At 41.4% G+C, this 16225-nt stretch overlaps 1 protein-coding gene across 1 annotated transcript in view; it reads right to left on the bottom strand.

Annotated features, from left to right (window-relative positions):
* The window catches only part of fa2h (fatty acid 2-hydroxylase), a 69809-nt gene extending 54919 nt beyond the window's left edge, over nt 1–14890 (bottom strand). The window contains exon 1 of the mRNA XM_063000845.1: nt 14525–14890. Within this exon, the coding sequence (XP_062856915.1) occupies nt 14525–14806 (282 nt within the window). The 5' untranslated portion in view covers nt 14807–14890. The remainder of the gene's footprint in view (nt 1–14524) is intronic.
* Nucleotides 14891–16225: the final 1335 nt, after the last annotated feature.

The following is a 16225-nucleotide window of genomic DNA, read 5'->3' as shown; positions in this document are numbered from 1 at the left end:
CACACACCCACACACCCACACTACACTTATACCAGCCACACACACAACCATGATACACTCATACTAGCACCACACACACACACACACACACACACCACACACTACACTTATACCAGCCACACGCACACAACCATGATACACTCATACCAGCACCACACACACACACACACTACCATGATTCACTCATACCAGCACCACACACACACACACACACACACACACACACACACACACTACACTTATACCAGCCAGACGCACACAACCATGATTCACTCATACCAGCACCACACACACACACACACACACACATTACACTTATACCAGCCACACGCACACAACCATGATATACTCATACCAGCACCACACACACACACACACTACACTTATACCAGCCACACGCACACAACCATGATACACTCATACCAGCACCACACACACACACATTACACTCATACCAGCACCACACACACACAACCATGATACACTCATACCAGCACTACACACACACACACATCACACTTATACCAGCCACACACACAACCATGATTCACTCATACCAGCACCACACACCCACACACACTACACTTATACGAGCCACACACACAACCATGATACACTCATACCAGCACCACACACCCACACACCCACACACCCACACACACACTACACTTATACCAGCCACACACACAACCATGATACACTCATACCAGCACCACACACCCACACCCACACACTACACTTATACCAGCCACACACACACAACCATGATACACTCATACCAGCACCACACACACACACACACACTACCATGATACACTCATACCAGCACCACACACACACACACACACACTACACTTATACCAGCCACACACACAACCATGATACACTCATACCAGCACCACACACCCACACACACACACTACACTTATACCAGCCACACGCACACAACCATGATACACTCATACCAGCACCACACACACACACACACACACACACACACACACACACACACACACACACACAACCATGATACACTCATACCAGCACCACACACCCACACACCCACACTACACTTATACCAGCCACACACACAACCATGATACACTCATACTAGCACCACACACACACACACACACCACACACTACACTTATACCAGCCACACGCACACAACCATGATACACTCATACCAGCACCACACACACACACACACTACCATGATTCACTCATACCAGCACCACACACACACACACACACACACACACACACACACTACACTTATACCAGCCAGACGCACACAACCATGATTCACTCATACCAGCACCACACACACACACACACACACATTACACTTATACCAGCCACACGCACACAACCATGATATACTCATACCAGCACCACACACACACACACACTACACTTATACCAGCCACACGCACACAACCATGATACACTCATACCAGCACCACACACACACACATTACACTCATACCAGCACCACACACACACAACCATGATACACTCATACCAGCACTACACACACACACACATCACACTTATACCAGCCACACGCACACAACCATGATACACTCATAACAGCACCACACACATTACACTCATACCAGCACCACACACACACAACCATGATACACTCATACCAGCACCACACACATTACACTCATACCAGTAACACGCACATACACCCACGGTACACTCATACCAGCAACACACACACTTCAATGATTCATTCATACCAGCACCACACACACACACTATCATGACGCACTCATACCAGCAACACACACACACACACACTATCATGACACACTCATACCAGCAACATACACACAATACACTCATACCAGCACCACACACACACACACACTTATACCAGCACCACACATACACTAACATGACACACTCATACCAGCAACACACACACACACACACACTTATACTAGCACCACACATACACTAACATGACACATTCATACCAGCAACACACACACACACACACTACCATAATACACTCATACCAGCAACAGATACACAACCATGATACACTTATTTTAGCACCACACTCACACACACACACACTACCATGATTCATTCATACCACCAACACACAACCACGATTCATTCAGACCAGCACCACACACACACACACACACACACTACCATGATACACTCATACCAGCACCACACACACACACACACACACACACTACCATGATACACTCATACCAGCACCACACACACACACTACCATGATTCATTCATACCACCAACACACACACACACTCACTACCATAATACGCTCATACACAATCTCAGTTTTTGCAGAAACTACAATCATTAAGATTCTTGCTTCATTATCAAGCAGCCAACTGTTCCGGCAACACTGCACGTTAAAAGACTTTCACAGAATGACATTTTTTTACTTCCTCATTAAAGTCAAAGTGAGAAAAGACATCTAGCACTGAGACGTGTGGAGATTTGAGGCAACTAAAGTGGTTCGATTAAACCAGAAGGTAAAACCAAAGCACAGGCACACAACTCTCTTAATACTGAGCTGATTCATGCTAAATAAACACAAAAAAGAGTCATCACTAAGTTTATTTAAGAGTTAATCTCAATACCCTTAATATATAACACTGGATTAATGTATTTTAATGTGGTGCTTATTGTGTCTCCTGAGCTCATGAATCAAAACGCCTTGCTGTTACTCAGTAATACATAACAATGCAAATAGCATACAGGTTTCAGGTAAAAGATACCACCCAACAAAGTTATAAGGAAATAAAAAAAAAAATACAAAGGTGAAAAAAACACCATATACCACAAAGCCGAGTCCTGTTTTCTTTTAGCAAGCTTATTTTCCTTTAACAAAAGCTTTGGGAAGGATGGGGGTAATTTCACCTAAAGCATGATTACCTGCAAACTTTTAAATTTTTTTATAAATGTTTAAAGATGAGTGAACATATTCTTACTTACAAAACTTACCTATACAGAACAACAGATGTGTTATAGTCGGTAAGAGTTCACCTGTATGGTAGCTTATAGAATAATCAATGGATGTACAGAAAATATGTACAGATGTTCCTAATAAAACGCTCTGTAACTGTAATCATAGTACAGAACCTGGTAAAATGTGGTTATGAAAATGTTGTGCACTGAAAAGATTGGGCACAAGAACATAGTACCCTGGTACACCGAGGCCCAAAGATATGTGGACACTGAGCCATGAGCGTATCAGACAATCTATTTTAATACCATGGCCATTGATCTGTGGTTGTGGCCATTCCCTCCTTTGATACAGGTTTCACTCTTCTAAGATTTCGGAGTGCGCATGTGGGTATTTGAGCAAACTGATGTTGGAGGTAAGTCCCTGGCTCATTATCTATGTTCCAATTAATTCATAATGTATTTAATGAGGCTAAGGTTCGGGTTCTGTGCAGGCCACACCAACTCATAAAACTCTGACTTGCTAGGTTTGATAATAAAAGGATATATGAGGTTCTAACATATGACCCTAGAAAGATAAGGCACCAGAATTTATGGCCCTGAAACATAGGACCCTTAACACGTTAGGAACTTTAGACCTTGACAACAAAGCACGCTGGTAATATTTAACTCTGGGAACATCAGACACTGGGAACATGATGACGTTCTAGATGTCATCAGTGTGGGCATTTTGAAAAGTGAACTTAAAAATAGTAGCTGCTTCTGCCCACTGTCAACATAAACCAGAATAAAAAAACTAACTTGACTTTTGTTCTCTGTGTAATTAAGTCTGATGTGTCTGACAGCATTAGCAGGTTTAGAGCTGGAATGACTCAGTAGGAGGTAAAACTCCACCATCAGCACTGATACAGTCACGGCCTATCCCTGAACATCTCTACCGGGACTGTTGCCCAATGCTCTCCCCCAGCATGCCTTGCATGATGCAATTAGCAAGCCAGTGATGCTCGAAGACCCTAGAGAGCAATCATGAGCACACCAGCTGTGTTGGTGGTGCGTGGTAATTAATCAGGGCTTGAGCCACGCGATCCTAGTCTCCACTGATCAGCATCCCTTACCGTCATTCCGAATTGACCTCTACTTCTCTAACCGATTTCTCTCTCTCTTCATCTGTAGTGATACTAGAGGAGGTCCGCAGGGACAAGATGCAGATGCTCAAGAGTAACAAAAGTATAGCACAGAGTTTCCATCACTCTGACGACTCGAGGGATAGAAAAATCCCTTCGCAATTTCATGCTAATTTAACGATAAACAGGGACAAAGTCGGGAATTGCAAGTCCTGGTGATTTTCGACTCTGCTTTATATAACAAAATAGGGCACTAAGAATATAACAAGAGCTGTGTGGACTGGGATTACAGGAGCTTGGTAACATGCAAGTGAGGTAGGACGTTCTAGATTTCATCAGTGTGGGCATTTTGAAAAGAATACGGAAAACTAGTAGACTTAAAAATAGTAGCCGCTTCTGCCCACTGTCAACATAAACCAGAATAAAAAAGAATAACTTGACTTTTATTCTCTGTGTAATCAAGTCTGATGTGTCTGACAGCATTAGATGAGGTCCGCAGGGACGAGATGCAGATGCTCACAGACAGTAACCACAGTTGACGATCAAACCCGGGGCCCTATGATCCCTTGGTGTGCAGAACCCACTCCTCTTGGTCTCTTTTGCACTTCCCAAAAGAGACCAAAACACACCCAGGAGAACCTCTGGAACTTACACAGTGACTAGAGGCCAGGATTAAATGCATGTCCTCAGTACCCATGATGCTGTGCAGCCACCAAGGTGACATTAGAAGCTTTTTTTATTTTTTGTAAATAAAATGAATTAAGGAATTGCTTTTAAATATTAGCACCTGTTGGAACCCTGCTTTTAGTTACTGTCTGTGAGGAGCTGTGCCTGTGACTTTAGACGTTTAACTTTTCCATGTGCTGGGCTGGTTTATCTGAACTGTCTACTTTGTGAGATAGGATGTGATGCCCTGCGATAGACTGCTTAAGGCGTGTCCCTACTTTGTGCCCGCTGTTTATGTGTAAACTTTGTGACCCTTATCAAGATTAAATGGTTACTTAAGACTGTATGAAAAATGTATGAACGTTATAAAATAGTTTAGTATGTTTTGTTCTTTCAAATGCATTCTTGGACAGTGCTAAACCAGTTAATAAAACACAAACAGGACAGTCACTCCTCCTGGAGTAGTGGTGGGAGCGGACATAAACTTCAACACCCTGAGGAGAACATGCCAAATTTTTCACAGACAGTAACCGGAGGTGATGATCGTACCCAGGTCCCTATGATCCCTTAGTGTGCAGAACCCACAGTTCTGGCTGCACGACTGTGCTGCACCGTCTACATTAAAACCAGCAGATTTTTCCTGGAGAAGATTGTCGTGTTCCTCCAGCGGACGCGAGGCTGGATAAACAAAAAGACTATTGATGAAGAGATGAGATTCATATTCATGCAGGAGAAGCATTCCAGAAAGAGCATTGGCGTGCCAGTCCCTGCCCTCGTACATTCCTCAGTAAGGGGTTATCACCACAGCGCTGTGGGACAGATCAATAGTCCTCACAAACATTTCTACATACAGCGTTTCCTCATTTTTAATGATGTTAGGCATAGTAGAGGGCAAGGAATTAGGAATTAGTTGTTTAGGAATGTTGTTTTTAAACTGTTAGACTATTTGCTAACAGATTATAATTTATTATTTTTTCTCCTTTTTAAGAAGTTCTTTTTATACCTGAACAGTAATACATTACAGGTCACAGGTATTTGGACACCTGACCAGGAGCTTGTTGGACGTCCCATTTAAAAAACAACTGGTATTAAAATAGAGTGACCCCTATGTGGTCTTTTCAGCTATAACAGCAGCCATTCCTTCCAAGTACGTCTGTGAGAATTTGTTCCAATTCAGCCAAGAGCATTTGTATGGCTGGGCACTGATGTTGGTCAAGAAAGCTCAGTTGATTACAATTCCAGTTCATTCCAAATTCACTGATTATTTAAAAGCTACACCTACCAGACATGAATTATACGGGTTTTACAATTACTAGGTGTAGCCAAGTCTGTTGCTCTGTACACTAAAGGACCCCCACTGACATTGACATTGACATTGATGACATGTGCTGACCACTATGAGTGTATTAGGTACAGCAGTGTTGCTGGGGATTTTTAACACCTCAGTATCAAAGTTGGGAGAAGAATAGTGGTCCAACCAAAAATATCAATCAGAAGGTGTCCACTGATAAAAGACTAGAGGAAGATGAACACAACACCGTACATGAAAAAACAACTCTAGTCTCAAACTGTCCACCAACAACCAGACCAGAGCTAACAGTGTATGTGTTCATAATAAAGGGGCCAGTTAGATTAAACAGGATTTAAGGGGGCGCCCAGGTGGCACAGCTCACCAGCACCGAGTTTCTGAACTCCTCGGTTCGAAACTCGGTGATGCCACAGTGTGTCTATGTTTAAAACATTTATTTTGAAGTTACTTTGCATAATTTGTGGCTCTGTTAAACAGGGGTGGATCTAGTCATGCTCATTTTCCATGCTGTTCATAGCCAGCATTTGCAAAGACTTTCCCCAGACATCAAATCTAATTACAGATCAGGTCTGGCCCCAGGAGTCTCTGAAAACCCTTACCCAAACATTTTAAGCCCCACCCTGTAGTGTTCTCATCCATTTAAATGTGACTAAAAGGTGAGTGGAATTAATCATTGTGCTGACTGGTTAAATATTGTCTGCCTCTTGTTTGAATTTATTTCTCTGTTTACAGAACATGGGGTAACCAGAAGGCCGGGTATTAATATATGTAAAAGTTACAGTCCTGTCGAGGTCTTATTAATGCTTTTTTAAATTAAAATGTAGTTGTCCTAAACAAGATCTATTTGTCCTATCATTTGGAGGTTAGAAATTTAAGGCTGGGTGATTTTATGTCTGCACTAAACATGCAAGTTTTTAATATTTTGGTAGGCAAGCAGCTAATCCATTATAATGCGTATAATAAGTAAAGATCACAGTTGTAAGGCACCAACAGTACGCCTCACAATAATAACAATGAAGCTTTTAATCTATAAAACTAAAAAGGAACAGGGCGACTGAAATCACATATCATACCAAATGTGTACAACACACCGCACATCACGCTGACGTTTACCCACAGAAGCTAATGCTTTTACTCAAAGCAGCTTACACTATCCACCTGTTTACACTGGCACTGTTGACAGTACACAGCTTCTTCAAGCCCTCAAAGGCATGAACCCGTGTTTCCGAGGCAGGTTAAACATTCCACTGGTTCACTGACACAAGTTTGAACTCGGGACCTTAGAATGACTGTGGAACATATAAAAACGTTTAGCATGTCCAGATACAGGACTGTATGCTAGACCCCTGCAATTAGAAGAGTTGGTTGGCTCTGCAGTGTTTATTTGTGTGTGTGTGTGTGTGTGTGTGTGTGTGTGTGTGTGTGTGTGTGTGTGTGTGTGTGTGTGTGTGTGTGTGTGTGTGTGTGGAGGGGGGGGGAAGAGGCCGTTGTTCCTGCAAATCAGTAAATCTAAAAAAGTAATTCTGACTGATCACTTGAACAAGGCCCCGTGTTAGATCCTCACGTCTGGTCGAGGACTGAGAGGAGTTAGATCAAATTATTTTAACAAGCATGTTCTTCCTGTCTTCCAGGTTTTCTGGCTACCTCACAACTTACAAACACATGCAAAAGGTGGATTGGTTGCTTTAAATTGCACCTAGGTCAGTAAATGAGTGAATGTTGAAGGTGTATTTCTGTTTCTGAATGACAGTGCACCCACTACGACCAGGAGTCAATGAACAAATATCCTGACAGGAGTGGTCTTTTCCAGGGTCACAACGTCCTCATTTACAGGGTACCAGGGTACATAGATTATTATTTTAAAAATAATTTTCACAATCATGGGCACTGACAGCCTAGTGGTTACGGTACGGGACTGGTGATTAGTAGGTTCCACAAGACCCTTAGTTTATAATAGATCGGATTGTATTCAGTGACATTCGTCTCTTTGGATAAAATCATATATTTGTTTTTTCTTTATAATTTTAGAGCTATAGCTCATACACTATATGGCCGAAAGTATGGACATTCATTATCACTTAAGTTTGGGTGTTACGGTCACACCTTTTTAAACGAGTGTTTAAAAATTAAGCAAACAGCTTTACAATCTTCTTAGACAAACACTGGCATTATAATAGATAATGCTCAGGGATGGTAAACATGGCACTGCTATAGAATGCCCCTTTTGCCACAAGAGCCATATTTTACTATGATTAACTATACATGCATGTAGGAGCAACAACAGCTCAGCCACAAAGCGACACTCACTCACTCACTGTCTTAACCGCTTATCCAATTAGGGCCGTGGGGGGTTGCTGGAGCCTATCCCAGCTTTTCAATGGGTGCAAGGCACACAGTAACACCCTGGACAGGGTGCCAGTCCATCGCAGGGCGGACACATTTAATCACACACATACACACACCCATTCACCTACAGGGCAATTCAGTGTCTCCAATTAACCTGACTGCATGTTTTTAGACTGTGGGAGGAAACCAGAGCTCCGGGAGGAAACCAGAGCTCCCGGAGGAAACCCATGCAGACACGGGGAGAACATGCAAAATCCGCACAGAAAGGACCCAGACCGCCCTGCCTGGGGATCGAACCCAGGACCTTCTTGCTGTGAGGTGACAGTGCTACCCACAGGGTTCCATACTGCCTCTGGAAGCAACATCAGCACTAAACATCAGGAGTTTCAAGACTTGAGTTTTTATGCCCAAACAGATACACACAAGCCAAAAATTACTATGCACAAAGCAAAGTGTAAATTTGCATGGTGTAAAGCATTCTGCACTTCGCTGTCAGTCTGATGGTGGAATCTGAGTTTGGCAGAAGCCAAGAAAACTCAACCTGCTGGAATGAATCATGTCAACTGTTTGGTTTGGTAGAGGAGAGATAATGGTCTAGATAATGTTTCTCCAACGTTTGAGCCAGGCTTGTTAGTTCCTGTGATTGGTACATTGTCACAGCATAAAAATCCATCAGTCAATTATTTGCTTCTGCCATTAGCTTAAGGAAGGTCCTTTCCTATTGCAGGATGGCGGTGCCCCCCATCCACAAATCAGACTCCGTAAAGGCGTGGTTTGATGAGTTTGTTGTCTAAAATCAGTGCCCTACCTCAAAAATGCTCATTTATAGTACTTTTATGTTAATGCTCATGGTTTTGGAATTAAATGTCCTCACTTAGACGTGATGGTCAGGTGCCCACAACATTTTGGTCATACAGCGTTTTCATGCATGTGTAGCTTTTGCTTTGACCAAAGCAGATAACATCACTCACCCACAGTCGTTACTGTTTACAGTGGCACTAGTGATAGAGCACGGTCACATCATTCCAAACCATGAACCTATAATTCCCAGGCAGGTTCAATGGCCGCTGGGACACCAACACCTCTGTAAATCAAACCACTCAGTGCTGTCCAGCTTTAGAGGTTTGTGCAGTAGTCGTATTTGTGTTTGGGTAAGCAGGCATTTCGTTAAGACAGAGGTGTGACTAAAAATGTGTTGCGCACAAACCAAGTGTCTGACTATTGACCTGTACACACCTTGAGATGCGTGAAGCTAATGACGATGATTCCATGCTGGTTGTGGTTAAACGGTAACTCATACTGACATCTAAGCAAGGTCAGTGAGTTAATAAAATCTGTGAAATGCAACGTGGTGCTACTGCCAGACACACACTCTTCAAAAGGTGTGAAGATCTTCAACTGTGTGAAGCTGAGCCTCGGTGCATCTCTAATGTTGCTAGATTGTCATTTTGTTATTTATGCTTTCATAAAACTTTACTCAGAGGCACCAATACAACCTGCTAACGCCATCATGCTGCCTATTACAATCACAGTAAAACTATAAATGACTTGTTAAGTTTATCATACATACATACTCTCGTGACTTTTCTTTGCATATTCAACCTTGAAATAAAATCTGGGTAAGTGAACAGATTTATTGTGGTATGAAGCACCTCAACTATTATTACGTTAACACAGTATAAACACATAAACATGGCACAGGTCCTTTTGTCACCCTACCTTACATAATTTCAGAGAATTATCTATTACACAAACTTTAACACAGTTATTTGAGATGGTGAAGATAATCAGATAAGGATGAGCCTATTTTCTCCATTTATCTTCTTCCTGTTTAAAAAGATAAAGCCTTACAAGAGTGAAAGAGGGCAAAGGTAGAATTACAGCCATGATCAGCAAAAGACAATGATAGGTGGTGGTTTGGTGCTTAAGGTTGAGGATACTGGACTACTGATAAAATGGGTAAGTCCTGAGCTCAGCTTTCAGACACTTAGACTGTACCTCTCTCATCCGACTTATTATACCATATACTTTTTAATAATAAAAATATACTAGACTGTCAAGCGTCTAAATACAGACAAGGCCAGAGTACCTTCTATTTTGAAGAATGCCTTTATTTGTCATTTATAAATATACAGGTGTACAGTACAACAACATTCTTTATTGTTTTTGAAAGTTGGGGTCAGAGTGCAGGGTCAGCCATTGTACGCCGCCCCTGAAGCAGAGAGGGTTAAGGGCCTTGCTCAAGGGCCCAACAGTGGCTGCATAGCAGAGCTTGGATTCGAACTCTCAACTTTTCAGTTGATAGCCCAAAGCCCTACCCACTAGGCTACCACTGTCTCCGTGTTCTCCCTGTGTCGGCATGGGTTTCCTTCAGGAGCTCCGGTTTCCTCCCACAGTCCAAGACATGCAGTTGGGTTAACCAGAGCTACTAAAAATTAACCCAAGTGTGTGTGTGTGTTTGCCCTGTTATTGACTGGTGACATGTCAGGGGTGTTTCCAGGATAAAGCGATGTTAAAACAGACAATGAATGAATGAATGTTTGGTTTCAAAGATAACATTGCTTATTATATTTAATGTTGGAATTCTGGAAATTCATTCATTTAATTAAATTAAACAATAAATTAAATAAATAATCAACAATTCACTGAGCCTAAATCAGTGTTTTAGTCCTACTTTGCTGCATCCTCCTATAGTTCAGCCTATAGGAACTTACAGAAAACTGTACGAGTGGCATGACAAGAATAATCCATTTGGTCAATCCACGCCTTCGATTCATGCACATATACACAGAGCTTTGTGTCGAAAGGTTATAAGGTCCACAAGAGCAGATTGTATGGGCGAGTGCGAAACAAGGTCAGCATTTCTTCAGCACAAGCAATGAACAAACTGAGATAGACGAAGAACGTGACAGACTTGGTCCTGCTTTATGGACGCAATGACAATTCACAAACCTACAATGGAGGCCAGAAGTCACTGGTAGACAGGCTTCAGTTCTGCATTTTACTTGATTTGATACATTTTTCATACAAATCATATAAAAAATATAGACTTGCTTAGTATTGGTGTGTATATACTTATAACAGGTAAATCTATGCTCTTATTTTTTGCAATCTCAGCATATCTGAATATTGGGGGGACGTGATTACGACCTTGGTCTCACCTCACCTTGGAGGAACCCCATAGCTGCGAGAACTAAAGATGAGCCCAACATGCAGGATGCTTAACCAAGTAAGAATACCAGTGATTAATAAGAGAAATGATGAAAGCAAGCGGTGGACAAACTAATTTGTAATCTATTCCTTACTGCTGAGCTATAAGGCAGGAGGGCCTGTAAAATCTTGAGGCTACAAAAGCCTTGGGGCTGAAACATCTAAACTGAATAATTAGGAGGGGTGTCCACATACTTATGGCCATATGTGAATGTTACCATCATAAAAACAATTTACATGCTCACCAATCTGAGGTGCCTGTAGGGTTCCTAATGTGTTTAGGGACTCTTATGAGGAAACCAAACAGGCCCCTTTATGTGGAACACCTGAAGGTTCCCAGTGTGAAGATTTTGTAGGGTCCAACATCATTAGTTCCTGACTAGGAACACTGATAAGTCAAAGCCACTGAAACTTATGTGTAGAACTGAAAACCTAAAAAGGAGCATCCAAAGGCTTCCTAAGATGTAGGTCCTCTAAAGTGACATGTTTGTAGGTTCTCCAAAAAGGTGTGTCTGACTGTAGACTCAATAATGTGGAGTGCTGTAAAGGTACTAACAAGGGGTGCCTGACTGTAGGATGTTTGGTGGCTTCCTAATGACAATCGCATGTACTCTCGTAACGTGGAGAGCCTGTATGGTTCCTAAAGACGAGTACCTGCCTCTCTGATTAAGTGAAATGTTTGTAGGCATCCTGATCTTCAGCGAATATAGACTCCTAATTCGAACTCTATGGTCTTCTTTCTAAGGTGCCTGTAGCTTCACTGAAAAAAGAGCTACTGAGCCATCTCATTCACAGGTATTCAAAATGTAGAGTGCACCACCCTAAAGACAAGTCTTTTACTGTAGTAATATGGAATAGCAGTAGGGTCCCTAAGAAAAGTGCCTGAAATGATCAGTCTTATGTAGGTTCCTCAAAGGAAAACACTCCATTACTCCCTAAATAACAGCACCCGAGTACCTTAGTCTCTCCCCAAAGCAAAGAACCACACTACTCCCTAATTAAAAGTACCCCTAGTCTCTCCCCAAATCAAAGAACCTCACTACTCCCTAATTAAAAGTACCCTTAGTCTCTCCCCAAAGCAAAGAACCACACTACTCCCTAATTAAAAGTACCCTTAGTCCTCAAAGTATTTGTGAAAAAAACTGGACCTATCACATTTACATTACTGGTTCTGTAACTAGTAAAAGGAATTAATCAATGAGAAGAAAGTCTAAGAAATATATAGAGTTTTTGCTCTTAACAGGCACTGTGATGTCACTTGTCCAGTTTTCTTTGTCTTTATTTTACGAAAGTTATTTTAAAGCTCTGGCATTACCCGATTCTAAAAATAGCCAAACCTGACTGTTCATCGTCAATAAGGTGTGTCTGTACGTCTTTCTAATATGCAGTTCCTGCAGGTGAATTGTTCAAGATCTTCTTAATGCTAAGACGTTCATGAAGGTACTAGGATGAGCTGGAAAATACTTTTTCCTAATGCACAGGGCTCATGTAAGGAGCATTAAAATGCTTTCTAACATTCAGAATTCAGATCACTTGATCCTGTCTCTGCACAGTGCTGTGGCACTGAGTTCTCCAGCTCTAGTAGACGTGCACAGTTCACTTCTGCCCCATTAGGTGCAGGATTTACTTACAACCCACACGTAACACACCTGATCTGACTATTAACACTCCTCCTCTTAGCACCTTGATCAGCTGGATCAGGTGTGGTAGGTAGATGTAGGGTGGATATGTCCTCTGCAGGTATTTGGCCAAAAAATGGGTGGGGATCGGCATACGTGACAGGTCTGAAGGAGTTTATTCTTGGAATACTAGGTCTAAAAAAATGCCATGAAAGCCTGTATGGGTATAAATAAATGAATGAATAAATTAAACAAATAAATGATGTTATAGCCATGATTGTAAAAAGAGATTTAAAAGATTTTTTTATATTTTCCACACAACCATTAAAAAAGAATTAAAACCAACCAGTCACTGTATTAATTAAAATGTGGATTATTTTTCAGTAAAAATACAACATTAAAAAGTAGATGACACTTATTAATTGAACCAGTTTCTCCCTCCAAAATAGTCTCGCAACTTGCAATGCCATTTTCTCTAAGCCAATATGGCTATTTTCCCATTTCACCAAGGTGTGTATATACAGTATGTGTGTGTGTATATACAGTATATGTGTGTGTGTGTGTGTGTGTGTGTGTGTGTGTGTGTGTGTGTGTGTGTGTGTGTTTATGTATATGTGTTTATGAATCTTTACATACATATAAAACAAAGTTAAGTCAAGAGGGCAAGATTCTGTGCAAACCCAGTCTGGAGAGCTGTAGGGAAAAGAGACTGAGCTTTTATATGCTCATCATCTTACATCAGTGGTGTTTTTTCTAAGCCAGTGAGCAATGGGTCACAAAAAATGGACAAAACCTTATCTTGTGGAGTTGCACAAACAACAATAGATACAAAGAAAAGCTCCAAAGTAGAGAAGCTTATAAATATAGTTTGACAACCATGTGTGTCAATATGTCAACATGCACCATAATGGTCACTTTATATTTGAGAAATCCCAATTATGGAGAAAAAGAAGACTACACTAAACACTAAGAGATTTAGTTTTTCAATTTGCTATTTCAAATTCAAAGATTAAAAAAATAGTATTTTAAATAACTATATGATCTATAATATCTGCCACACACATGGAGCTCACTTGTGGTCACTTGTGTGGACAAAACAGCACCAGCTATATTCTCAGTGTAAGTGTAAAGGAAGTTGCTGCAGAAGATTACTGATGCTGTATAATCGTATCACTTGGTCCTATAAGATTTGCTCAGCTCGGACAGCTCAGTGAGACACCTGTCACATGTGAAATACAGGTTTCAAGTGGGAAGAATGGAATTAAAGTTGTTCATTAGAAGCTCGTACCTCTGAATGATTCTGTGCGTGTTCCGCTTCGATTTCCCCGATGTAGTATTGCTCCAGCCACCTCCGCGCGTTCTCCGAGTGCCGGTGCGGAGGTCCGTCCAGCTGCCGGCTGATGTCGCTCCCTGAGCGGCCTAAGATCAGCGCTTCTCCGCCCGGGTGCATCCGCAGGAAGCTGGTCACGTCGTACACCCGCGTCCCCACCAGCACCCAGCAGGACTCCTTCGTGCAATGTCTCGCCACTTCTTTCTCTGAGAAGTAGCGAGGGGAAACTGAGGGCGACATTTTTTTTAGTGGTCAGTTTAAAGTAGATCCAATTGTAGAACAGAACTGAAGGGATGAGGATCGACTCCCCCGCTGAGAGTCCGTCCGGCGCTACTACACTACTGACTTCTCCAGACGCTCTTCTAAACAACCTGCCCTCATTAACATCTGATTCATGATTCATGACCCGGGGGCGTGGTCCCCCCTACATGCACCTGCTGAGAAAAAGGGTATCTTTTTATAAAAAATACAATAATAACAGTAATAAATATATAATAGTAACAATAATAATGTCAATACACTTAGAGAATTACTGGTTCATATTTTGCTAGTTAAGAAACTTCACGTTTGTTTCATTATTAGTTTAAATTATGTTCAAACACCTGCAATCAGCTCTGGTTGTGTCCAAAATCAAACCTCATTCACTACAAAGTGCACTAAAAAGAAAACGGAATCTTGATTATTTTATTGTACCTGTGTGAATACTGTAAACGTTGAAAACCTGGTAATTAACACACGAGTCTTTTAGTTTCTTTATTTATTAATAAATAAACTAAATAATATATATTATTCAGTCCACAGACTGGACTGAATAATAACTCCAATTATTTTTGCTAGTTATAACTTTTAGTTCATTTTAATTTGTGTGTGTATGATATTTGTGTGAATCCTATTTATTCAAATTATTCTCCAGGCCACCCAAGAAGGATGGGGGTCCCTGCTGAGTCTGGTTCCTCTCAAGGTTTCTTCCTGTAATTTTAAGGGAGTTTTTTCTCGCCACTGTTGCCCTCGGCTTGCTCAACAAGGGTTTTGGTCTGTTGGTCCTGGATTCTGTAAAGTTGCTTTGAGACAATGTCTATTGTAAAAAGCGCTATATAAATACATTTGACTTGACTTGACTTATTAACATGCATTTTTGATGTGACATTTTATTTATGAGAAAGTGATTAAAATGAAATGATTTGAACTGGAGAAAACACTTAACATCAAACACACTTGTAATTGATTGATTTTTCATTTAAGCTTTAAAAGTTCTTATGTATTTTAATTTTATTCTTACTTTCAGAAAAATATATAGTTGTAACAGTTTTTATGTTAATTTCAGTATGTGTTTTTTTCCCCTTTCTGGGGGTGGCATGGTGGCTCAGTGGGTAGCACTGTCGCCTCACAGCAAGAAGGTCCTGGGTTCAATCCCCAGGTGGGGCGGTCTGGGTCCTTTCTGTGTGAAGTTTGCATGTACTTCCCATGTCTGCATGGGTTTCCTCCGGTAGCACCGGTTTCCTCCCACAGTCCAAAGACATGCAAGTGCAAGCTGCATCTAAAATTGCATACTTCCATACTGAACAGTATGCGAAAGCAGTATGCCAGAGCGGTTAGTGTGTCCGAAAATGTAGTATACATTAAAAGGTAATCGAAAAGTACCTGGATGAGGATAACCTT

Source organism: Trichomycterus rosablanca, chromosome 8 (assembly GCF_030014385.1).
Source record: "Trichomycterus rosablanca isolate fTriRos1 chromosome 8, fTriRos1.hap1, whole genome shotgun sequence".
Lineage (NCBI taxonomy): Eukaryota > Metazoa > Chordata > Actinopteri > Siluriformes > Trichomycteridae > Trichomycterus > Trichomycterus rosablanca.
This window is presented reverse-complemented; position numbering and strand designations above follow the sequence as displayed.